Source organism: Myotis lucifugus, unplaced genomic scaffold (assembly GCF_000147115.1).
Source record: "Myotis lucifugus unplaced genomic scaffold, Myoluc2.0 scaffold_136, whole genome shotgun sequence".
NCBI classification, from domain to species: Eukaryota; Metazoa; Chordata; class Mammalia; order Chiroptera; family Vespertilionidae; genus Myotis; species Myotis lucifugus.
The window spans coordinates 1,619,224-1,646,729 of NW_005871184.1; the positions used below are offsets into that span (position 1 = coordinate 1,619,224).

The following is a 27,506-nucleotide window of genomic DNA, read 5'->3' on the forward strand; positions in this document are numbered from 1 at the left end:
GGATAAAAAGGAAATCCCCAGTTATTACCAGAGAGGGAATGTAGGGAAATTAAATGACTGAGTTCTTAGCAACCTTTTCCAGAAATTGGAAAGTTGCATAGGATATGTGTGACTACTTATATGTAGTATGCATAATTATTTCTTGATTGGCTTAGATTCTTGATTTGGTATGTCAATTCCTGAATCCTTTCCATGATTCTTTCTTTTAAAGTTTATTGTTAAAAATTTTGATATATGGGAAAATTCTGAGTCCGTCCTCCTGCCAGTGCCTCTAAATAAGATGATATTTTCTCTTGATGTATTAAAGCCCTGGGTTTGAAGCCTGGCTTATCCATAAGGAGGAAGTGATGTGGTTAATAAGAGCCACAAATACTGGAGGCTGGGTGTGTCTACTGGAAGAACTTGAAGGAAGAAGATGGAAAGAGAAATGATCTTTTAAATTCTTTTAAAGAAGGAGCTGAGCCCGGCTGGTGTGGCTCAATGGATTGAGCATCATAGGTTGGATTCCGGTCAGGGCACATGCCTAGGTTTTAGGCTTGATTCCCCAGTGCTGGGTGTGCAGGAGGCAGCTGGTTGATGTTTCTCTCACTGATGTTTCTATCTCTCGACACTCTAAAATCAATAACATTTTTTTAAAAACTGATACTATGGCCCTAGCCAGACAATATTTGTTGAATGAAATAATTTTATTTTTATGCTACTTCAATTTAAAGGCAGATTGGCATCCTGTTTATGCTTTACATAGGTAAAATGTTTTTTGGAAACTTAGTTTTAGGATTGTTGCATCAGAAACAGAATTGTTTGGGAAGCAGACTTCTAATTGTATGTTTTTAGATTTGATTTTTTAAAATATATTTTGTGATACACCTTTAAGTATTGAAAATGTAAACTGGAAAAGATCCTATGACCTAGGTATACTATAATAATTCTACTTAAATTGTAGTTTTTTAAGCAAGCTGGAGTGCTAAAAAAATCAAGTTATACAAATGGCTACCTTTAAAATAAGTTAATTATGAGAACTACTTTAAGCATTTTACTGGAAATTGTGGAATTCGTATAAGAGGGAGATGGTTTCCTCAAGCATACTAGAACAAATTATTAACTATAAAATGATGTTTGGCAGGTCAGATACGCTTTTAAGCACTTTATAAGCTACTAGAGGCCCGGTGGACAAAATTCGTTCATGGGTAGGGTCTCTAGGCCTGGCCAGCGATCAGGGCCAATCAGGTTCCCCGCCTCTCTGCCTCCTCCTTCCCTTGCTCCCTCAGCATCGTCGTCGTTGCTGGTCACCTGCCATGTTCTGCGCTGCCCCCTGGTGGTCAGCGCACGTCATAGTGAGCAATCAAACTCCCAGTCTCCCGGTCGAACTCCCAAGGGGACACTTTGACTATTAGCCTTTTAAATATGTAGACTAGAGGCCCGGTGCACAGAATTTGTGCAGGGGTAGTGTCCCTAGGCCTGGCCAGCAATCAGGGCCAATCTATGGGGCAACTGGTGGGGCAACCCGCTCGCCAGCCCCGCCCCTTGCCACTGCCACCGGTTGCCTCCCTCTGTGGGACGACCGGCGGGGCGATTGGGGGCCCCCGCTGCCACCTGCCTTGGCCAGCCTGGTGCCGCCCGCTCGCCAGCTCCGCCTCCCACCGCTGCCACTGGTCACCTCGTTCTGTGGGGCTACTAGTGGGGCGATTGGGAGCCCCCACTGGCAACCGCCTTGGCTGGCCCGGGGCCTGCAGGCTGGGGGCAGCTCCTGCATTGAGCATCTTCCCCCTGGTGGTCAGTGCATGTCATAGTGATTGGTCGTTCTGCCGTTTGGTTGATTTGCATATTAGGCTTTTATTATATACTAGAGACCCGGTGCACAAAAATTTGTGCACTCTGGAGGGGAGGGAGGTCCCTCAGCCCGGCCTGTGCCCTCTCACAGTCTGGGACCCCTCGGGAGATAACGACCTGCTGGCTTAGGCCCACTCCTGGGTGGCAGAGGGCAGGCCCAATCCCTAGGTGCAGCCCCTGGTGGGGCTCAGAGCAGGGCCGATTGGGGAGTTGGGGCGCCGCCCCGTCATGCACAGAGCAGGGCGGATCGGGAGGTTGCAATGCCACCCTCAGTCACGCTCAGGTTAGGGCTGATTGGGGGGTTGGGGCGCCGCCCCCTGTCACACTCAAGGCAGGGTCGATGGGGAGGTTGCGGCGCCACCCCCTGTCACGCATAGAGCAGGGCTGATCAGGGGGTTGGGGCGCTGCCCCCTGTCACACACTGAGCAGGGTCGATCAGGGGGTTGGGGAGCTCCCCCTTGTCACGCACAGAGCAGGGCCCATCAGGGGGTTGAGGAGCTCCCCCCTGTCATGCACAGAGCAGGGCCGATCAGGGGGTTGAGGAGCTCCCCCCTGTCACTCACAGAGTAGGGCTGATAGGGGAGTTTGGGCACCGCCCCCTGTCACACACAGAGCAGGGCGGATCAGGGGGTTGGGGCGCTGCACCCTGTCATACTCAGGGCAGGGCCAATGGGGAGGTTATGGCTCTACCCTGTCACACACAGAGCGGGGGAGGGGGGGTTGGGGCGCCTCACCCTGTCACACACAGAGCAGGGCCGATCAGGGGGTTGGGGCGCCGCACCCTGTCAAACACAGAGCTGCAGGGCGATCAGGGGGTTGGGGAGCTCCCCCCTATCAGGCACAGAGCAGGGCTGATCAGGGGGTTGGGGGCGCCTTCCCCTGTCACAGAGCCGCCGGGCGATCAGCGGGTTTGGGCGCTGCCCCCTGTCATGCTGATCCCGGTGCCGGGAGGCCTCGCTGCTCCGCTGATCCTGGTGCCGGGCGGCATATTACCCTTTTGCTATATAGAATAGAGGCCTGGTGCACGGGTGGGGGCCGGCTGGTTTGCCCTGAAGGGTGTCCTGGATCAGGGTGGGGGTCCCCACTGGGGTGCCTGGCCAGTCTGGGTGAGGGGCTGAGGGCCGTTTTCCGGCTGGCGGGTGACTAAAGCTCCCACCCCCTCCTTTTTTTATTTTTATTTTTTTTTATTCTGGGCCAGCTTTAGCTCTGAGGCCTCAGCTGCTGAAAGCCGGTTTCTGGCCTTTGTTTTTCCTTCTGTATTTGATACAATGTTGCAGTCCGGCTGGCTGAAGCCCGGCTGACTGAAAGCCGGTTTCTGGGGTTTTGTTTAGCTTCTTATTTGCAACATAGTACATAGTTGCTTAGAGTTGCAGCTGAGAGGCCGGCAAGTCAGGCGGGGAACGTTGGAGTCCACTGTCACTGGAGCAAGCAAGCCTCCCCGTTCGCTTCAGTGCATGGCTGCCGGTCGCCATCTTGGCTGACAGTTAATTTGCATAAGGATATGCTGATTAGCCAATGGGAAGGGTAGCGGTCGTATGCTAATTACCATGTTTCTCTTTTATTAGTGTAGACTAGAGGCCCAGTGCATGAAATTCATGCATGGGTAGGGTCCCTAGTGGCTGCCAGCCTTCTTTCGTTCTGTGCCGCCCCCTGGTGGTCAGCTCACGTCATAGCGAGCAATCGAACTCCTGGTCGGTCAAACTCCGGAGGGGACACTTTGCATATTAGGCTTTTATATATATAGATAGATAGATTATTCAGTGGCCTACCCTTTAAACAATATTAACTACCTTCACTGAGAGACATGGCTATATGTATTTGAAGAGGATGGGAGTCAATAGGCTTTCTAAAAAAATTATTGATTGTGACAAGAAATGGGTGATAGAGGAATTGAAATACTAGTATATGAATATGGGTTAAATTTTATTTCATAAAGCATACTAGTGAGATCAATTACACACATCAAAGTTAGTAGATATTGCCTTCAGTTTTTTTTACATTGTGTTAGTTTTTGTTGGAGATTTGGTAGTAACACTGGGTATCCGAAATTTGGGCCAGGGTGGGAGTTAGGTGGGAAGTTGAAGCTAATGGCAACATTGTTTCTAACGTAGCTGTGTTGTGAGATATCCACATGATAACCAAAGAGGTAGTTCACACTTATATTGAATGAAAAAATTATGTGAGCGTTGTGTGGGAGTCCTCTCTGTATATCTACCTTGGGAATATTGGAATGTTACAGTTGTGCTCTGAGATTCTTTTCATGTGAAGACCCTTCAAGATCCTCTATGTCAGTGGTTCTCAACCTTCCTAATGCCGCAACCCTTTAATACAGTTCCTCATGTTCTGGTGACCCCCAACCATAAAATTATTTTCCTTGCTACTTCATAACTGTAATTTTGCTACTGTTATGAATCATAATGTAAATATCTGATATGCAGGATGTATTTTCATTGTTACAAATTGAACATAATTAAAGCATAGTGATTAATCACAAAAACAATATGTAATTATATATGTGTTTTCCGATGGTCTTAGGCGACCCCTGTGAAAGGGTTGTTTGAACCCCAAAGGGGTCGTGACCCACAGGTTGGCGACCCACAGGTTGAGAACCGCTGCTCTACATGGTCAGGATTAGATTAGTGGAAGGGAATGGTATCCCATTTTGTAATTTTAGGCCTAGACCTTGGAAGATAGATACAATTTAATGTAATATATTTCTTAGGAGATGCAATTATTGGTTTGAAAGAGTAGTCTTTGGTTCAGGCAAACCATTCAAGATTTGGTATAAATAAATTAAGCTAGAAATAGTATAGTGGTAACAGGCATTTTGAGAGACCAGACTAATTGTAGCTGTTACCAGCAAACCCAGACCATGAAGGAACAAGAGGAAAGCCAGTAACAGCATCCAAGGTTACTTGGATAGTTTTTGTATCCTGATTATTCTCTATGCCTTTGGTGCTATCTTAAGTGAGTTTCCTGGATCTTCTTTTTTTAGTCCCCTAGGGTAGGACAGTTGTCCTTCAAAAGGGTGGTGGAAGTGTTTTCTTATAATTTGTATTTTTTAAAATATGTTTTTATTTATTTCAGAGAGGAAGGGGGGGGGAGAGGGAGAGAGAGAGAAAGAGAGGATAGAAACATCAGTGAGGAGAAAGAATCATTGATCTGCTGCCTCCTGCATGCCCCCTACTGGGGATCAAGCTGAAACCTGGGCCATCTACTCTGACCAGGAATTGAACCATTACCTTCTGGTTCATGGGTAGATGCTCAACCATTGAGCCATACTGTCCAGGCTCTTGTAATTTGTATTTTATTCCCAGCCCCTTCATTCTCCACCATTGTGCGTGTGTGAGGCGTATAGCAGGTGAGGAGGCTATGGGTATGTGTGGTGTATTTGTTTGTAGATAGCTTGTTGCTTTGGAGCAGAAGACAGTTAATGCATTGCTGACCAAATGGAGAATGCTATCCTATCAATATATATAGCCTATTTAAGGTAAAACCAAAAACATTAAAATAATTAATTTCTATTATATGTGTAGTTGTTTTTTTTTGAAAATGTACAATACAGACAGATTTAAGGGGTGAATATGATCTAAAAACAATAAGTATATCTTACCAATTTGTATATGTAGAACCTATTGTGAAATACTGGGAAAAAGAATGAGTTCATGGGTGGAGATGACAAATGCAAATGTCCAGTAGGCACAACTATTATTGGAGATGTGAAAAGTTAGGGAAACTGCTTTATTTCTTACTTTGCTTGGTATGTTACTTACATTTGGACAATACTGTGCTTGTGTTGCATTTTGTACATAGGACACATTTGGATGAAATATTTTGTTTAAATATAATATTTCTGTATTGTTCAAGTGGAGTTTCAGGTTTTATTTATTAGTTGGATTATAGGAAAGTGAAAAGGTCTATAAATCAGAGAAGAAGAAAAATTATTGAAAATTTTGGTATTAAACTTTGTCTAGAATCAGGATCAAATTTTTCTAGATTATAGACTCTTTGAGATGTACTGATTTTATTTGCCATTCTGTATCCATTGTATAGTATAAAGCCTGTAACCTAGTAAGCACTCAGTAACTATCTATATATATAAAACCCTAATATGCAAATAGACCGATTGGCGGAGCAACTGAACAACTGGTTGCTATGATGTGTGCTGATGACCAGGGTGTGTGTGCGGAACATGGTTGGCATCGGCCGTGGCAGGATGGTGGAGTAGGTGAGCAGGGGGCACCAGACCAAGGTGGGGCGCTGGTCACTGTCATCGGGATGAGCTTCTGGTGGTCACTGAAAATTCTTTGCTCCTGTGCGCCACGGTCCCTCCCGGCACTCGCACCTGCTGCTAGTGCCGGCCCCACTTGCACCTGCTGCCGGCGCCTGGCGCCAGCCCCAATTGCTCGGTGCCATCAGCGGGTGCAAACGAGGCCAGTGCCATCAGCGCGTGGGAGCAGCAGCAGCGGGAGCGGGGCTGCTGACAGGGGACCAGGGGCCGTGGCGGGAGGGGCCAGGTAGGGGCGCAGAGGATGGACTGAGACCTGCCCCTGTGCACACTGCAGCCACATGGCCCGCAGTTCCTTTCAAGGTGCATGAATTTGTGCACTGGGCCCTTAGTTTGTATTATAAATGAATGATCAAAAATAATAATGATCTTTAAAGCCCTAGCCGATTTGGCTCAGTGGATAGAGCGTCGGCCTGCGGACTGAAGGGTCCCAGGTTCGATTCTGGTCAAGGGCATGTACCTTGGTTGCGGGCACATCCCTGGTGGGGGATGTGCAGGAGGCAGCTGATCAATGTTTCTCTCTCATCGATGTTTCTAACTCTCTATCTCTCTCCCTTCCTATCTGTAAAAAATCAATAAAATATATTAAAAAAAATAATGATCTTTATAAAAGAGTTTACTAGGGCTTATAATAATGCTAGCCTTGAGAAAAATTTTAAGCAATTAAGTAAATTATTATAAAATAACTAGAGGCCTGATGCATGAAAATTTGTGCAAGAGTAGGCCTTCCTTCCCCCGACTGCCGGCACCAGCTTTCCTCTGGCACTGGGAACTGGGCTGCTGGCACCGGCTTCCTTGTGGCACCTGGGACCCGGGCTTTCCTCCTCTGGCCACCAGCAGGCACCCAGGACCGAGGCTGCTTCCCTTCTCCGGCCGCCGGCAGGCACCTGGGACCCGGGCTGGCTTCCCTCTGGGCCTGGCTTCATCAGGAAGGACGTCCGTCTGGTCTAATTAGCATATTACCCTTTTATTATTATGGATTCACACCTAACCTCACATTTAGAATATACTACGTGATGGAAAAAAAATAAGAATATACTATGTGATGGCCTCTGTATTATTTTATTTATGAAGTTATAGTTTTATATATTGTTAATTCTTTGTTACCTAAGTCTTTTAGTTATTCCTACAGGTATCTAAAAGAGTGTCCAACTGTTATCATTGATTTAGAAGGTTCTGGTGAAAGTTTAATCATTGTTTTTAAATATTATCAAAATTAGACCTGGGATATATATCTAGAAACTGTTTAGAGATCTTTATGTTAATAAACACTGCTTATGTGTACCTGTCCTCTTAGTATACATTTGATTTTGGAAGGATTACTTTAGAGTTTTATACTTTAAAAATGAATAGTATGAAATAAATGTGGAAGATAAGCAAGTCAGTATACCCAACAATACAATATTTTATTTACTTTAATGAGAATATACCCAAAGAATTCTCGATCTTTAGAATGCTATATTCTGGCAAAAACTTTAAAATTTACACTTAAATTAAAAAACCCATTAAACCCAACTGGAATTTTATTTTAGCAGAAGTAGATTTTTTTTTTTTTAAGGACATACCATTTGTCTTCTTATTCTCTCTTCTCCACCCACATACGTATACATAGAGTCTGCATTGTGGCTTAAAAAAAAAAAATGAAGTTCTTAATCTGTCAGAGAATGAATTTATGTGATTTTTTGTGGGTTAAAAGGTGAGAGGAGGTCAACTTTCACTTGAGATTTCTTGAAAAATGGAAATGATGAGGAGCTAAAAATTAGTCTAGATACATGTTTTAAAACTGATGCTGTTTCCTGAGCTGGGTTTTTAAATAGAATTGTATCATTAATACTTAATATTTTTAGGGAAGCAGGCAGTCTTTTTTCTTTACTGTCAGAGTATACATTAGTTCAAGCTGTTTAGAGGATAATTTAATAACATTTTAAATACATATACCCATCAAGAAATTTACTATACAGTAAGTAATATTGAGGCATGGGCAAGGTATGTGTCCCCTTTCATTAGGCCCTGTTCAATTCAGCATTATGAAATGTTAGAAGCAACACAAGTGCCCATCAGGTGGGGAACTGATGAAATAAATTGTAGTACAACTCTTCAGTGAAAATTTAAGCATCTGTCAAACTCAAAGAGATCTAATGTACATGTGCGGATTTGAGGCAATTATGGAGTATTAAATTTTAAAAATGGGGATCCAGAGAAATATGCTTAATATGCTTCCATTTGTATAAAAACAATTTACACTAAGATATGCTTTGTATATGTAGGGTATTTCTGGAAGAATATACTAATTAGTATTGTCTTTTAGCAGTGTGAGAAGTTGGGTTACTATTCCCTGTATAATTTTTTCAGGAGAATGTATTACTTTATAGATAAAAACCATAATTACTGTGGAGGTAATGAAAGAATATTACTGTGCTACATTAGGCATGTATTTAGAGCCCTCAATCATGTTATGGCATGATTGATTCAGGAGAAATAAAAGGTAAAATCTTGGAGATAGTGTTGTTTAGTAAATGTATGGGCTTTCAGAAATTTGACCAGATTTTATTAGCCTTTTAATTCAATTTTTGTTTAACCCTTTAATATCTCTATCTCATTTATATTTCGTCCAGGCTGTTTTACAGTCGGGTTTCGTATTTCTTCTAAAATATAATTTACAGAGTAAAAAGAGAAAAATAGATACTATAAAGTAATGACTATATTTCATACATTTTGTTTGAGAGGTGAAGTGGGTTCAGACTTTGTTTTTATGTAGGTAGGTGAAATCATTACATTTTTCCTACGACCAATTATCTGTCCTTGTTTGAAAATGTAGATTTTGAAAAGTCTTGTCCTTCCCTAAATTGAAAAAAAATTGATGGGAACAGAACTCTTTTACAAGAAGTTTTGACTATAAAAGTTTTATGTGGAGGAATAAACATCAACAAAATGTTAAATCTTACAAAATAGGGATGCTTGCTTGTTAATACATTTCTGTTTGTGTGTGTGTGTTTAGTTTTTCTTGTTCCTTGTTCAAAAACCCTGTGCTGGTCCTAAATAAAGTAGTAAATTTTAGAGGATTCCTTTATCGAGCTTTTTCTGTCCTTTCCCCTCCTTTTTTATAACAGGCTTTTCTCTTCAGTTTGGACATTTGAATCTTCTTATTTTAATATTTTCTTTTATGATTTAAGTTATTTATATACTAGAGGTTTGGTGCACGAAATTCGTGCACTCGGGAAGCCCTGCCATTGTTCGCCCCAAAGAGGTAGGCCCCGCCCACCCAGCCAGGGCCCCACAATTGATCGCCCCCGCAGAGAGAGTCCCTGCCCACCTGCTGCAGCACCACAACGAGGGTAGCCTGGGCCTCCCTCTGTGGGCCCATCGATTGTGGGGCTCCGCCATCAATTGCCCCAAAGAGGTAGGCCCTGCCCACCCGGCCAGGGCTCCACAATCGATCGCCCCCACAGAGGGAGATCGTGCCCACCCCGCCGCAGCCCACCAGTAAGTGGCCTGGGCCTCCCTCTTTGGGGCAATCATGGAGCCCCTGATTGATCGATTGCCCCACTGGCTGTGGCCTGGGCCTCCCTCTTTGAGGTGATCATGGAGCCCCCTGATTGATCGATCGCCCCACCAGCCGGTGGCCTGGGCTTCCCTCTGCAGGGTGATCATGGGACTATGGCCGAGCCCCCAACCAATTGCATCTCACCTGCCTTGGCTGGCCTGGCACCAGTGGGTGTCATAGCATGGTCGTCGAATGGTCATTCCGCTGTTCTGCCGTTTGGTTGATTTGCATATTACACTTTTATTATTATAGATGTACTAGAGGCCCGGTGCATGAAAATTCGTGCCCTGGGGGGGGGGGTTCCTCAGCCCAGCCTCTGCCCTCTTCAGTCCAAGACCCCTCAGGGGATATCCACCTGCTGGCTTAGGCCTGTTCCCGGGGGTCAGACATTCCTCTCCCATTTACAGTATTTATAAAAAAAAAGTTCCATCATTTTGATGTATGTACAAATATGCTTTATGTTTTTTTATTATTTACTTACCACAAATAAAAGTCAGGAATTGTTATCTTTCTTTTAAATTTTTTTTACTGTTTCACTTCATTACTGCTGTGTATGTGCTCCATGTGAGTGACGTAGGTGCTTATGTAGGTGGGTTCCAACTTGTGGCGAAAATCGCGTTACGACGTAACCCGAGGACCTACTGTATTACCCTTTGATTATATAGGATTGGTTTGTATTTGAGTAACTGTTAGTGTTAACTATTTACCTTTAATGCTTTTCCATCAGCAAAAATAAAAGATCTTGTAACACTGAAATCCATTTTAGGCAAATGGAAAAACAGGTTATTTTGGTCTGCAAATGAAATGGAAGGTGGCTCACTTTTAAAATGTAAGGTCTTTTTTTGTTTTTGTTTTTTAGTTCAGAGAGGAAGGGAGAGGGAGAGAGAGAGAACATCAATGATGAGAGAGAATCATTGATCAGCTGCCTCCTTCACACCCCTTATTGGGGATCGAGCCCGCTGGGCTTGTGTCCTAACCTGGAATCGAACCTCGACCTCCAAGTTCATAGATTGAGGCTCAACCCCTGAGCAACACCAGCTGGGCCAAAATGTAGGGTTTTAAGGCAGAAGTATATGAATCTTCTTTCACATCCATGTACCCATAGTATCTTATGCTGTGGCATAGGTCATCATATTAACAAAAAGGACCAGAAAATAAAATTAAGAGGAAATACTTAATTTGTTGTATAACAAAGAATTACAAAATTCTGAAATATAAATTCTGCTTATATTGACTATTTCTTATTGTGACCTATAGGTAGTAGTCACAGAAAAAATGTTTTTGTCATTGGAAATTATTCTCATAAAATAATTTAAAAGGAATTAGGATAGATTACTGGATATCAAATGATTCCTTTATTCATACATTTGTCATTTATTCAATAAATACTTAAGTTCCTGGCCTGTGTCAGAGACTACTGCCTATATACATAGGTTAACAAAGTGTTGCCTACTTTCATCAAGCTTCTGCTCTGATAAGGGAAAGAGATGGCAGATGGTATATAAACACCTATAATTCTGTAGAAAAGCCATAATTACATATTTATTGGTAAAAAAGAAAGAAAGAAAGAAACTTAACAGTAAATGTCAGAAAATATAAGCATCCTTAATGATCCTAGAACAGAAGGGAAGGCGAGAGTGAGTGGTTTGATTGACTTGAGCCTAGTGTGCTGGGTTTCTTGTCATATAACATTGGAAAACCTACTTTTGGCTTATGGGAAATGATTGCTCCAACATGAGAATTCTTTGAACTCAAACCTATCTTTGCTTGTTTATGTTAGAGGAAGGTTTAAGAAAAGAGAAACTTTATTGATGACTTCTCTTAGTCTAAGGATGAAGCAGTTTATTTGAAGCATAAAAATAATTGACCTGGAAGGCAGGAAATAGTAAAAGCCAGTTTGCTAATTCTTTGTAAGCTAGGTCATTACATTGGAAATTATTTTGTTTGAGAACATTCCAAATGCCAGACATACCCACACATAAGCATTATATATAGTCCGAAGGAAAACATTTTTAATGTCATTTGTTTTCCATTAATTTCACACAGCTTTGGAGTCAAATTGTTTTTGGGTAAATCCCAACTCTGCCATATAACTGTGTGTACTGTCTGAGACTAGATTTCCTCCTCTGTAAAATAGGGATAATATCACCTGGAGGAAGTATAGCAGATGGACGGACTCTGGAACCAACGGCTTGGATTCAAATGTTAGCTTCTCAATTTAATTAGCTCAGGACTAAGTTGGGTAAGTTACTTAACCTCTCTGTGCCTCAGTTTCTGTATATGTAGCATAGAGATAATAATAATAGTACCTTCCTTTCTTTTAGGGTAGTTGTGAGTATTAAATGAGTTAATACAATGGCATGTGGCATATAGTAAGCAAAATGTAACTATTAATGTTATTCTTTTAAGTTATCATTTAGGGTTATTGTAAGGGTTAAATAACATTTATGAAAAAATATACATATTGCCTGCCTAGCCAGTATGGCTCAGTGGTTGAGTGTCAGTCTACCTATGAACCATGGTCAGGGCACATGTTGAGGCTGCAGGCTTGATCCCTAGTAGCGGGGCATGCAGGAGGCAGCTGATTGATGCTTCTCAGCAATGTTTCTATCTCTCTATTTTTCTCCCTTCCTTTCTCTCTCAAATCAATAAAAATATATTTAAAAACAAAATAAAACACATATTGCCTGACAGTACAGGTGCCTCCTAATATCAGAAACTGAGTATTTATCTCATTTGATCTTCATATAAACCTGTAAAAGAAATTATGTCTTATTTACTGTACCTTGAACAGGTTCTGATAAACAGTACATATTTCATGTTGAATGAATGTTACCTCATTTTACAGATTAATAAATTGAGGCCCAAGAGAACTATAAGATCTCTTTCTATTAAAATACGGTGTTACTTTGGGGAAGGCATTATTGGCAATGTCATTCATATCATCTTTCTCAGCATAGACTTGGCCGTATGTGTTAATAGCTCCCTCTAATTTTTTTCTGTAGTTTTAAAAATTATTTTTTCCTTTTCCTCCCCGCCCCCCCGCGCGCGCGCGCGCGTGTGTAATTTTTTTCTGTAGTTTTAAAAATTATTTTTTCCTTTGCCTCCCCCCCATCCCCTCGCGTGCGCGTGCGTGCGTGCGTGTGTGTGTGTGTGTGTGTGTGTGTGTGTGTGTGTGTTTGGGAAATTTTAGACCAGAAGAACTCTTCACTTTAGAATTAAAATTAGATTGGTTAATCTGCACATTAAAATTCAGTTGTTTATGTGGCACTCTTACAAGTGCAGGGTTATTTTATTAATGCCCATAAGAGCATAAAACATCATTCTTATTGAATTTTTTCATGTTTCAGATTACATAGGGAAGAAATTTGAAAAAGTAACAAACTTTACTAAACTGAGGAGCAGTTACAATAATGAATGTAATATAAATTGGCTCTACTTCACTCACTCACTTTATTTGCTCTTGAATGTCCATATTCAATGTTTCTGAATTTTGGTTATCTGAAATATTTTAGTCTCTTGTAATATTTATGATGTGGGGGGGAGCATGTCTTTGGTTATTAAATGAAGTTAAACGCACTTCTAGAAAATGAATATAACCATGTGTTATGTCTTGCTTTAGTAATTGTAAATTAGTTGAATGTTAATCTCATTCTCTTAGATATTTTCAAATAGATTAGTTTATAGCAAACCAGTTTATCATTTAAAAAACATTTACATTAAGATAATTATTTTGACACCCTCATGTGAACACCTGCAGTATATATGTTACATAATGCATTTGTCTGATGTAGTAAATTCCTAATTTGGTATTACCTTGCCTCCTTTGAGTATTTAATACAGCCATTAATTTTACTACAAGGCTTTACTAAGGACAAATTACTACGTAACCCACTTCAATCTCTTTTGTTCAACCAGGAAGCCAGGCGTGTTAAATAGCTTTTAAAAAAATATATATATATAATGATGTCTTTTTTGGAATTTTAAGATTTTAATTTTTCAAATGATAAAATGAGAGACTTTATCAGTTTTGTCTGTTAAAATTACTTGCCAGAAGTTTGCTTTGGAATAGAGCGTCTGTATCTTTAAAAAATACACAGTGAGTCACCCCCTGCTCTTTTGGTAGATGCCTGGCTAGTGAACAGCTAAGCTGCTTTAGGCATGTAATAGAACATTCCATTTCCTGTTCCCTTGCTGACACAGAGGAGTGTTCCTGCTGGCAATGATCTAATCATAGTGCAGTAAGAAACATGGCAGTTTGATAAAACATGGTGGAGACAGCGGCTGAAATGGAAGCATATGTTCTAGAAGACATTCTTGAGGTAGGGCTAGATTTGTAAATGAAATGAAAGTTGAAATCTAAACAAAGAAATCTATCTGACGGAATTATTTTTCAGATGAATAGATTAGAGGAGAGAGCAAAGAGAGGCAGGGCATAAAAGCAAGATACAGTCAGACCTTACTCCGTGTGAGAATGTGGCAATCTGATTCATGTGTTTACTAAACAAGTTTAGAATTGTTTTGTTAAAACTTCATGTTTCATAAATTGTGAGATATATTTTTGATAAGAAATTTAAAAAAAGAGAGCAGGCCTCGGACTTAATAAAAGCCTGTGCTTGTGGTGGTGACCTTTAGATTAACTCATTAAAAGGTGGGGTCTGAAAAGAAGCTTTGAGTAGGTTTAGTATCATATGTCTTAGAATTCATTTACATATCTAAGCCTAAAGCTCTGCTTGCAGTTAACTATTAAAAACTGCTGGTTATTTTAGTTTTGTGGGTGAAAATAAGCATATATGTATATCAATCTAGTTCTAGATTTTTCATGTGACTTTGAGTATTATAAAATAAATTAGTAAATAAAAAGTAAAGGATCCTAAAATGTAAGGCACTAAAGCTTCAGAACTCCCAGTAAGACCTACATTTTGAGTTATAAGAATTTTGAATTATGTTTTCTCTTTTCCCTAGTTGTATCAATTTTATAAGAACCTATTTGAGTAAAATCAATTCAAAGAAATACGTGTCAAAGTGAAACTATAATTGGTTTTGGCCTTGGATGTGTAGTATATTGTCAAACATTTGTATTTGTAGGTATAGATATTTAAAACCCATTTTCTTATCTATACCTTGTAGGGTCCCCCCCCCCCCCCGCCCCCTCATTAAGAAAAGATTGGCTAAGTCCGATAAAGAGGTCTCATGATGGTAAATGGTATTCCTAATATTCAAACTGTTAAGATAATTTATTAAATATTTCCCTATGTTCAGGAAGTGATTTGATTAGAGGGCGAGGGCTTGAGAGAATAAACTGCAAAAGGAAGCTAGGCAGGGTTAGCAGGAGAAAAAAGCCTGTGCGCATTATAAAGTGCTGCATGATCAATGAGCATTTTCTGGAGTCCCTCAGTGTGTGCTTGGAGCTGACATTGCAGCAAGCCTCATGGTTGTTCTGCAGAATGAAAACTGATTCCATTGTATTATCTAGCTTCTTGCAGACACACCTGCCAACATACATATTCCTTATTTCTCTCCTAAGAGCTTATTGTCTGAGTTTTAAATCCTCTGGTTAATTTCCATTATTTCCTTTTTTTCTTTTTTTTTAAAATACTGTTAGTGAGTTTCCTTAAAAAAAATTCTGGTATGGTGAATTATCTACTTAGAAACAGTAGTATATATACTTTTATTAAGAAACTTAAGTAAACAGGAGTGGTCACATGACTTTAATGGTTGAGTTTAAACAAGTCTAATGGATTATGAGTTTCTAGTGGTACATTTTCATTTGCTTTTTAAAATTTTGCTTTGGATTTTAAAAAAGTGTACTTAATAGATTTTAATAGATCTATTTGACTTTTTTGGCCATTAAAAATTACAGTATATAACAGATTTTGAAAGTGTTATTTATTTTCTAGGAAAACCGACAAGCATAGCTTTGTGCCTTAAGTATAGGTTTTTCAATGGTATCTTAGAAATTTTCTTTTTATGATTTCCACTGAAATTGTTTAATATCATATTAAGATTTTACCATACCTAATTTGTTCTATCTTAGTAGTTATTAAAATAGCCTGTCATTTTAATTATTTGTTCTAATTTTTAATCTCTTAATTTGGTTCCTATATACCTGTTGCATTAAAACATACTGAGTAGTTTTCTCTTTATTTAATATTACTTGATTTAACTGAGGATTTTTCCATACTGGTAGGCCAGATGTAAAAATTTTTCAAGTATTAATAAAGTATGCTTTTATTCCTAAAGTTATAAGTATTTATAATGACCTAATGCTAAAAATAAAAGTTTAACTTGGCCTGTGTGGCTCAGTAGTTGAGCATTGACCTGTAAATCAGGAGGTCATGGTTCTATTCCCTTTCAGGGCACATGCCCAGGTTGTGGGCTTGATCCTTGGTAGGGGTTGTGGAGGATGCAGCCGATTGATGATTCTCTCTCATCATTCATGTTTTTCTCTCTCCCTCTCCCTTCCTCTCTCTGAAATCAATAAAAACATACTTAAAGAAAAGTTAAAAAAAGTTCAAAGAGGATAAACTTGCTAATAACTCTGTGAAGCTAAGTACCATTTTCTAAAGTAGCTCATATTGCAAGTGAAAAGATACAATTACACAACGAGCTTTCCAGAAAATTATTATTTGTTTAAAGGATTAACTCCTTATACAGATGTCAATAATGAATAATGAAGTTCCTCTTATATCACAGTGACAATTATATTATTGTACCTGATATTGAACTATTTTAAGTTTGTTACCTTAATTTTCATCTTTGTGATTTTATTGAACATATGAACTTTTATGTAGATTTCTGCTTATTTACATTAAACATTGGAACCCTTCTATTTTTTTCTGTCTTCCAGAGTAGCTTAGTTCTTAAATCAGAATCATCAGTGAATACAGTGCATAATGCTATGGTTTATGGTGATTATTTATTTAGCATCATTTAATTTGAAATTTTAAATGATCTTCAAAAACTTAGGTAAAATATTGTAAGTGTCTAAAGTTTTTAAAACTGGAAGAGATTGATTTTAACTTACATCATTGCTTCTCAGGTATACCAAGGTAATGGGTTAAATAGAAAAACTTGGTTACTTAAGTTATCCAAATCAGTCAGTAAATTTTCCCCCCAAAGCAAAGTAGTCAAAGTGTTTCTGTTCCTTTTGTTAACCTTAACTAGTACTGAAGGAAGTAGTCAAATACAAATGATAGAAAAGGGACGTGAGCCTGCTTATATATCTGTTTTCTTATATTGCTGAGACATTATAATTTTAGAATTTTGATACTTTTCCTTTAAGTCATATATAATGATGGACCTTAGTACTTCAGAGAGATCAAAAGAAGAGGAAGTCCTCCAAACTGTGTGTGTGTGTATTCCAAGTTTGTGTAATGAAGTGCTGTGTATATAAACATGAAGTTTATATATATATGTAAGTTATTTTAAAAGAATACATGGAACATGAGAGGTTATTTTGAAACATAATTATTTTATATTTTAGTTTTATTTACAATTTCACTGGTTTTAGTAGTTTCTGTAAGAGTTGTCTTAGAAATGAGAAATTGTCACAAATATTTCTGTTTTTTAAATTCAGAATGCTTTGTTCAGGGTATAACATTTGATAACATGTTTGCTTTAAAAGGGAGCAATTTTTATGAAAATAAAAATATTTACAATTAAGAGTGACAACTCTCATGCCCAGTTTTGTTCCTTTGTCAGTTGAAGGAAGGGTTTCTGACTTCATCTGTACTTGATTTTACAGGTTGTAATATCCTATATAATAAAAGACTAAGATGCTAATTGTCTGGTCATCCGGTTGGCCGTTCAACCAATCAAAGCATAATATGCTAATGATATGCTAAGGCTGCTCAACCACTTGCTATGACATGCACTGAACATCAGGGGGCAGACAGTTGACTGGTCGATCAATCACTATGACGTGCACTGACCACCAGGGGCCAGACAGTCAACTGGTTGACCAGTCTCTGTGACATGCACTGACCACTAGGGGGCAGACACTCAACGCAGGAGCTGCCCCCTGGTGGTCAGTGTGCTCCCACAGGGGGAGCGCCTCTCAGCCAGAAGCCGGGCTCATGGCTGGCGAGCGTAGCAGTGGTGGCAGAAGCCTCTCCCACCTCCAGAGCAGTGCTAAGGATGTCCCCGGGGAGCGAGCCTAAGCTGGCAGTTGGACATCCCCTGAGTGCTCCTGGACTGTGAGAGGGTGCAGGCTGGGCTGAGGGACTCCCCCCGAGTGCACGAATTTTGTGCACCGGGCCTCTAATAGATTATAAAAGTCTCAAATCTTCATGGTTGCTGTGTAAGAGATACTGTGGGTGGAGGGTTTGGTTGAATCCTTTTTGGTTTATTATGGAACCATGTCTTGACACCAGATGGTTTTTATTTTTTAACTAGTGGCCTGGTGCACAAATTCGTGCACAGTGAAAGAAAATTAATTAAAAGAAATATTTTAATATTGCTATTTGCCCTTTCTCTATAATAGAAGTGTCAACCAAATTCACGATCGACAATGACAGATCGAAACACACGTGTGCGACTGGTGCCAGTGAGAGCTTTATATGTATTGCGCATGCACAAGTCAACTGAGCCTTTTATATATATAGAATAAACTTGCTTAATTAGACCTGCTTTCTGATTTAGCTAAACATTTTCCATCCCAGTGAAGCACCCCAACTTCTCTTTTTAGTAATTGTCAGCAACACAGCAGTAAATGTCAACATGAAGCAGATTATTATTGTAGATCATGCAGGGAGAACAAAGGGTAAAATATTTAACTGCAGCAGTGTTTGCCTATATTCTGCGCAGTGAGAAAACCTGAAGTCATTCTCAGGGTCAACCATTTCTTCTTTTCAGTCGGGTCAAGTTTCTAAGCTCTCTAAATCTCCGTTTTCTGGCTAATGAAAAAAAAAAAAAGATTCCACCAAGTCTCCTATCTACCTACTCCAGGACTTCTGTGAGGATCAAATGAGATGAGGCACAGGAAAATGCTTCACAGACATTTGGTTAAAGTATAAAATGTTTCCACCTGACTATAAAGCAAGTCGTGTTCCTGGGCTGAAGAAACTGCAAGGAGGCCAGTCGCTAGGGAGAGTAAGCTGGGCATTGCTATGTGAGGTCATTACCCAGATGGACACTTAGCATATTAGCCTTTTATATCTATAGATTAGATTGAAAGAGTCATGTGAATGTTGTTGCTTCTTTTTTATTTGTCAAATATTATGGGCTAATGATAAGTAGTGCATTCTAGTTCAAACGGAAAATCCTCTTGCTATTATTTTAGTGATAGTATAAAGTTACTTTCAGTAATGATATAAAATCTCCCTGAAATAGACTCTTTTGACAGATACTTGCTATATTTATTTTTATTCTATAAAATATATTAGCTTAGATAATATACATTATATATTATGTCAGTAAATCTGGATTTCTAATGTTAAAATCCTAAATTTAGTATAACCAAGGTGATATTTTTCACTAGGAAGAGTTAGAGCACCTCTTTGTACATAAGTGTATATATTGATCTAGAGACAGAAAAGTTAGGTAATGTATAAATTATTTGATTGATATAAATAACATTTTAAATTTATTAAAAGGTTTTGGAAAGGTCAGATATGTTGGGTATATTGAATGTTAAAAACTTCACTCCAATACTTAATTAAATACCTTCAATGTTCTAGGCACTTCAGATTCAATGAGATTGAATTTTGCTTCACGAAGGTAAAAGTTCAGAAGACAAAATGTCTACCATTGGTAATGAAACATTCTTGAATTCAGGATGCCTACAGATATGTATATGAATACTAATATTTTACTTCATTTGTTTATTTGAAGATTTGGAAACCCATATTTTCAGCATTCTGAATTTATCAACAGACAGATATTTTTCTTTATCTAAGCACCTTTAGGCTATATTTTTTATGCTTATATTTTTAAATATGTATTATCATGAATATTGGGCTATCTAGAAGTTTTTCTGGATCCCATTTTTACCTTTTCATCCTTAAAGATTTTTCTATTAACATTTAAATCAGTATACAGAATATATGTGTATATGTACATATACATACAATACACTCACATATATGCTTACATATTTTCTCCATACACATATTCATGTTCCTGCTATAGTATGCATTATGAATATGTACTCTTATTTGAAAGTGAAGTTTATCCTGGAGGGAGGGGTAGAAGTTGTAACATTAATTTTATACTCCAACTTTAGGGGGAAGTGGGAAAAGTATTAGAAGACACTTATGATAGCTAATAATCCCTGTAAAGAAGACTATTTTAGTGGATTATGAAGGCTTCAAATGGCTTTTAAAAGGTAGTGTAACTAAACATCTATGAATTAATCTATTGCTGTTATATGAGAGTAAAGGCCAGTTTGTCCAAATGCCACTAGTCCCACATTAATTCATCATAGTTCAGTGGTTAATGCATGTTGTAGAGAATGAATTAGGAAAGTTCATCTATTATCTGCATATACGTGCAACAACATAAGCACTTTTCCTGGTTCTGAATTGTTAGGGGCCTTTGTTCTGACGCTTGACCTAAGAACTTATTCTGATGTGAAGTGACTTGATCATGACAAAATTGGTGATGCAAGAGAGACAATGTTTGCCTCCCACATGTGCCCATACCGGGGCCAGAAATTGAGCCTGCCACTGAGGTACATGCCCTAGACCAGAATTGAACCCGCGTCCCTTCAGTCCACAGGCCAATGCTCTGACCGCTGAGCCAAACTGGCTAGGGCAATTTTCTAACATCATACAGTGGTCATTTGGAAAATACTGGTTTACTTACTGAGTTTCCAATACTGTTGCATTTTATTCTACAATATTTTTTTAAAAAGCATATTTGCTAATATCACCACTGATCTCCTTAGAAAAGTGAAAAACTGGGAAGATGTCACATTCACAGTGTCATATATGTTTGCCAAATTTTTAATTTTGTTTTCCATTGATAGTTTATTTAAAAGCACATAAAATACAATCATATATCCTATCTAATTCTGTTGATAAACATTTACTTTTTAGTGTTTATTTGATTTTCATTGGGATGACAAATAATTTTAATACCCATTTAAATGCCCAATGAAATTTTATCACAGATGACAAAGAGTTGTTTACTTGAAATGACAGGCTCACTTCATTCATTTTCAAAAAAATGTCTGCCAAGTAAGTCTGAACTCTGTCTTGAGTAAAAATTATATTCCATCAGGAAAAGCTACTGGTTTAGCTCACATTCACACAAGTGTTTTTGTTGCGATAACTACATACTTAGGTATACAGTAGAAATTTTTTTATTTTGTTACAGAGAATATTAAAAAGTCATGCTCATCATTAAAAATGTAAAAATTCGTATTTTTTACTACTTCATAATGGAACTAGCCGTTTCACCCCTTTTTTTCTTTTAATTATGAGTGCATGGCAGAGAAGAATGTGATGATCGGTGTCATGATTTGTATTAAGTGGGCCAGCAGTTTTATCCACCATTACTTTTGTTTCATTAGTATAAATGTAAACACAGTGAAATGGACAAATGGCATTGTAGGATTATAAAAGTGTTTTGACCTCATAGATCCTCTGAAAGTCTTGGGGATCGCCATGATTTCTATCCTTCAACTACAGCATAGCAGGTTTAAGAAGTGGGAAAAACTTTGTGAAGGAATTTGAATCCTGTTTCTTTTCAGTATACTATCACAGGTGCCCAGTGGTTTTCATAAATCAAGGTGTGTTTTTTTTCCTCTGAGACTAGTTATCTTTTCTATTGTCTATAAAAATGAACAATAAGATTCTAATAATGGCCCTGACCGGTTTGGCTCAGTGGATAGAGCGTCGGCCTGTGGACTGAAGGGTCCCGGGTTCGATTCCGGTCAAGGGCACGTACCTTGGTTGCGGGCACATACCCAGTGGGAGGTGTGCAGGAGGCAGCTGATCGATGTTTCTCTCTCATCGATGTTTCTAGCTCTCTATCTCTCTCCCTTCTTCTCTGTAAAAAATCAATAAAATGTATTTTTTAAAAAAAGGTTCTAATGTATATCTTGGTTATTTAAAGACTAAATAAGCTGTTGCAAATTCTTTTGGTTGGTAGCAAAATTGAATTGTTTAAAATCTGTACCTTCTTTTTGTACTTATATTTATATACCCTGTATATTTATATTATATTTTTTTGCCATAATTTGAGATTGGCATGGAAATCTTGTTTTTTTATAGGAAAAGAAATGTCAGTAAACATCTGCACATCTCTTTCCATTTTTCAAATACTAACCCTTCCCAAGTCCTATTTCTAAGCAACTGTTGAGATTAGTGTTAAACTGCTTGTTGGTGTTTTCTGTTGCCTGAATTCCTTGTTTAATCTCTAACTTTTTATCATTTAGCCTCTTTCTCTGAGTTTTGATACCTGCTGCTGAGTTCAGTTTGATTTATTTTTCCTGCTGTAGATTGTCCAGATCCTGATCCTTTACTTAATGTTTGGATATTGTGACCAGCCTAACACAGACCTCATTTGTTGACTGCATTCATCTAACTAGTGTTTATTCTTAGCTGGTTCTAACCTTGAATTTGTTCACTTTCCTAGTCCTTGTCACATGTCTGCATTTGTAGTTTATGCCCTGTCATCATAACAAAGACTAACATATATTTGTGTGAAATGTTAAGCAGATTTGAGAAATACAGTTTCTAAATTCTTGTATTTTATAAGGAAATACTATTTAAGATTTTCTAAAAACATGTGCTGGTGTTTTAAATGTTTACACATATTGGAAATTTTTCCTTTTTAATATTTTATCACATTTGTATAATATTTTATCTTATAAAAATATTTTTCTGAGTTTCCTATTGTTTAAATGGAAATAACAGTAGATAGAAAGGTTTCCCTTCTATAAGACTGTACCCATTTAAAGAACCAAAATATTAACATTAAACCTTCCATGTGTCATTTAATAAATCTTGTCAGGTGGATCATCATTTTACATTTTATGAATTACAAAGAATATATCTTTCATAAAGTGATAGGTAAGGGAGAATGCTGAATTATGTTGACATTGATTTTTGTGATTTTCTAGATTATATTTAATGGGATTCTTTTTTCATTGTCTTGAGCTTTTAGTGTTATTGTATGATCTGCTGTGAATAGTTTTATTCTTCTTGGTGTCTTCAGTGACTTAACATTGTATCTCAAACACAGTAAATGCTTGTTTTTTGTTAATCCTCACACGAGGATATTTTTCCATTGATTTTTGAAAGAGAGGGAGGGATGGAGAGAGAGACAGAGAAATAATTGAAGTGAGAGAGATAAAATGATTGGTTGCCTCCCATACGCGCCTCGCCACCCTGAACCTGCAACCCAGATATATGCCCTGGAATGGGAATCTAACCCATGTCTGCTGGTTTTCATTCCTTTTGATGAGAAGGCAGCAATTATTCTTACTTTTCTTCTTTTGTACATAGTGTCTTTTTTCCCCTTCTGGCTTTTTAAAGATATTTTTATTACTGATTTTCAGTAGTTTTATTGTGACATGCCTTGGTATAATTTTCTTAGGGATTATCCTGTGTGAAGTTTGTTGAGTTTATTGGATTTTCGAGTTTATATTTTTTTGTTTAATTTTGAGAATTTTCAGGCATTATTTCTTCAAATATTTTTTCTACTTTTCACCTACTCTCTTCCTGGGATTACAGTTACACTCGATGTTATTTTCTTTTAAAGGTAATGTTGCCTCTGGACATTTTTTTCTGTCTCTGCTCTCTGTGCTTCTGTTCACATAATTTCTGTGTTCTGTCTCAGGTTCACTGGTTTTCTGCAGTGCCATCCAGTAAGTTTTTGGTACCAAAGACTATATTTTTTCAACTATGAAAATTCTATTTGATGCTTCATTTTTATAGTTTTCATTTCTGTCTATATTATGTTCACATTTTTCTTTAAATCTTTGACCATGTTTTAAAGGAGTTTCAGGTCCCCCGTGGCTGGTGTTGCTAAGTGGTTAGAGCATCGACCTACGCACCAGAGGGTGGCGGGTTTGATTCCTGCTCAAGGGCATGTACCTGGGTTTGGGGTTCGCGCTCCGCTCCTTGTCAAAACTCTTGCAGGAGTCAACCAGTTGAGAGGAAGTCGGGAGAGGGATAGAGAGTTAGAAACATCGATGAGAGAGAAACATCGATCAGCTGCCTCCTGCACACTCCCCACTGGGGATGTGCCCGCAACCAAGGTACATGCCTTTGACCGGAATCGAACCCGGGACCCTTGAGTCCGCAGGCCGATGCTCTATCCACTGAGCCAAACCGGTTAGGGCTGCCTACTCTTATATGTGGCCTTTCTGGATTCTCTACAAATACTCTCAAGTGTAATCCCTCTTCTCTGGCTGATTTGATCTCCATACATACATCCCAACCCTGTAGGAACTCCAGATAGTTGTTTATCCTATAGTTCCCTATTAGTTCTTTTCCCAGTTCTTCCCTCCAGTATTGTGGCCCACAGATTTTAGCTTTCTTCATCTCCTGAACAAGTAAGACTTCACTTCTCGGCTATGTTTTCCTCAAATACTGCTGGATATGGCATGCGGATGGGGAAGTAGTAGGGTTTATGTCTTGTTTCTTTTGAGTTGTGTTATCAAATACCTGTTTTGCCTGTTATTCATTGTTTGTAAAGAGACAGGAAGCCTAGTTAAGTACCAGTTACTTTGTCATGACCAAACAAGGGGTGGGGAAGTCCAGCCCACAAACCTTATAAGGCCCGGGAAATCATTTGGTCTGGTCCTGCCAAGGATGTAGGGGTAAAATGTTTGACCAAATATAGCGGGAAAATAGACTAAGTTGTGGTAAATTGCAATGAAATATTTTTCATAGCTAATAGAGTTCCACATAGCTAATAGAGCTAAAAAGAGCTCTTATCTTTTTAGTTATAAAGTCATTTCATATCATGTACATGCAGTATGTACTCAGCTTATACAGTATCATGCAGTTCCATTGCAGATGCTCCTACTACAGATGACTGTCAATGTTAACTTTTGAAAGTATACCATGTTTGTATAGCAGCATCTAATATACTTATGTTTTATGGTGCATTTTAATTTAAGGAGGCCTAAACATATTTAGTGATTTTTTTCAAAAATTGCTCTTGGCTATGTTTAGAGGAGTGAATGAATTTCGAAGCAATTTAAAATAAAATGTCTTAGGTTATTATTAATGGCAATCACTCTATTTTTAACTCTGTAGGGAAGGGATGGAAAACTTTTTAAATTGTATACTCTCATAGAAAACTTGGAAAATGCAGAGTGGTTCAAAGAAAGTTAAAATGAATGATGCTATATTTTGGTATTTTTCTTTCAGTCCATTCTTTATGCAAATACAGACATATGCTCATTTTAAACATTGGGACCATATTATATATATTAATGTTTTCCCCTCACACATTTATATTTTCTGTATCATTTAATATTTGGTGGAAATATTTATTTAAATATGTCAGATTAATTTTTCTTTTTTCTTTTGCTATTATAAATAACTAGAGGCCCAGTGCATGAAATTTGAGCATGGGTGTGGTTCCTAGGCCTGGCTGGCAATCGAAGTGTAAGCGTCTGGTGTGGAAGGACAGGTTCCAGCTGACCTCTCGGCCCTGGGCAGCACCTGGGCCCTTGGGCCCCCATGCACACCCCTCCACCTGAGTCATTGGGCCCCTGCACAGCTCCCTCAGTGCCTGGGAGACGGGCAGCGGCCCCACCCCCTGCCACTGCTGCTGGTCGCCATCTATGGGGCATTTGGTGGGCAATTGGACCCCCGCTCACACCTGCCTTGGCCTGGTGCCACCTGGTCACCTGCTCCACCGTCGCGCCGTGGTCCCGCTTTTGTCGGGGCCCATTGGGGCTGGCAGCACCTCCACTGCCGCCCACTTCCAGCACCACGTTGCCGATGCCTGCCACGTTCTGCACCACCCTCTGGTGGTCAGCGCACGTCATAGCGAGCAGTCGAACTCAGTCAAACTCATGGGCGAGAGGACAATTTGCATATGAGGCTTTTATTATATAGGATACTGCATTGAGTATTTTTCTGTGTTTTCTCTGGATTTAAAAAAAATTCTAGTAGATTTCTAGCTCAAAGGATATTGATTTTGAAACTTTTTCTGTTAATTACATGAATACATATTTATTGTAAAGATTTTGAAGCATGAAGGAAAAACATGAATGTTTTAATATTTGTATCCCAGTCTTTATGCTCACATCTAAAATATTTTTACTAGGCTTGAGAATTTGATGTCTTAACTTACTATGTTTTGAAGCATATTTATGTTTTGAACTTTTTCTATTTCATTTATGTTTTTGAAAATAACTTTTCTGGTGATTGCACACTATTTTATCTTGAATAATAACAATGTACATTTACATTATTGGATATCTGGATTATTTCCAGTTTTTCTGTTACAAAAATGTTTTTTAAATATCCTTTGGCCATTTTTTTTTAGAGAGAATATGTATTGATGTGAATCTTAGTCAAATGTGATAAAAAATTTTTTTCTGATTTTATATATCCTTTTTTAAAGGTGTTTTTTAGAATACTTTTATATGAGCATGTCTTTTTCTTTGTGATTATTTTCTCTTCTTTTATACTTGGAAAAATCTTTCCCTTCTGGAAATCAGATAATATTAATCTGTTACGTTTTTAATTCAGTCTTGCTAGCATTTATTTTATATTGTAAAACATGATGTGATAGGATTTTTTTTTTAACTCCCTGCCACTATTTAAGCAGATTAACTATTGACATCATAACTTTTATATTCTGGGATATCTGTTCTTTACAGAATTAATTTCTTTTTTAGGATTTACTAAGCCCTATAAATAATCCTTGAGTAAAAACATCAACAAATCTGTAGTTAAATCTGAACATTGTCCCCAAAAGGTATATTTGTATTTGTCATTGCAGTTGTACTCTGATCCAGTGCAACCCCTGAGGGAAAGGAGAAAGTGATGATAGTGGTGGTTGAGTTGGGGACACCTAAAAGGTATAGGTGGATACAAGAGTACAGGAATCCAGTTTTATCCATCAGTGCTTAGCATAGTGCTGAGTACATTTGAGGTATTCTGATGTGTTTGTTTAATAACTAAGAAATAGCATGAGAAAAGTTTTCATGTCTTTTATGTGACTTATAAAATGGATTATTTTTTAATATAAACCAATCTAATAGTTAAAATGACTAAATGCCTTTTAATTAAGAGAAGTTATTTTTATCTTCATATAATAAACTACTTTCATGATACAGCTATTAATTTTTATCTTTTAAGCATTGGTTTAACCTTGGTCTTGCATTAGTATTACCTAGGGAGCTTTTAAAAATCCTTTTGCCCAGGCCAGCCACCGTGGTTCAGTGGTTGAGCATTGACCTATGAACCAGGTTGCTGGCTTGAACCCCCTAGTAGGGGGGCGTGCAAGAAGCAGCTGATCAATGATTCTCTCTCATCATTGATGTTTCTATCTCTCCATCTCCATTCCTCTCTGAAATCAATAAAAATATATTTTTTAAAAATCCTAGCCGTAACCGGTTTGGCTCAGTGGATAGAGCGTCGGTCTATGGACTGAAGGGTCCTAGGTTCGATTCAGGTCAAGGGCATGTACCTCGGTTGTGGGCACATCCCTAGTAGGGAGTGTGCAGGAGGCAGCTGATCAATGTTTCTCTCTCATCAATGTTTCTAACTCTCTATCCCTCTCCCTTCCTCTCTGTAAAAAATCAATAAAATATATATTTTTTAAAAAAATACTTATGCCCAACCAGTACATTAATTTCAGTATAGATACAAAATTTAGAGCCACTTGCTCTTTAGGACTGTATCAGAGAATTTAAAGCAATGTGTC

The 27,506-nt window shown here is 38.5% G+C and overlaps 1 protein-coding gene across 7 annotated transcripts in view; it reads left to right on the forward strand.

Annotated features, from left to right (window-relative positions):
- Positions 1-27,506, forward strand: part of ANKRD17 (ankyrin repeat domain 17) — a 183,143-nt gene that overhangs the window by 26,784 nt on the left and 128,853 nt on the right. Inside the window, exon 1 of one of the 7 annotated variants that reach the window (XM_006094390.3) lies at positions 13,808-13,984. The exons of the other annotated variants lie outside the window; for them this stretch is intronic. Within the exon in view, the coding sequence (XP_006094452.1) occupies positions 13,931-13,984 (54 nt within the window). The 5' untranslated portion in view covers positions 13,808-13,930. Of the gene's footprint in view, positions 1-13,807; positions 13,985-27,506 lie in introns of those variants that run through there. 7 annotated transcript variants of the gene reach the window in all.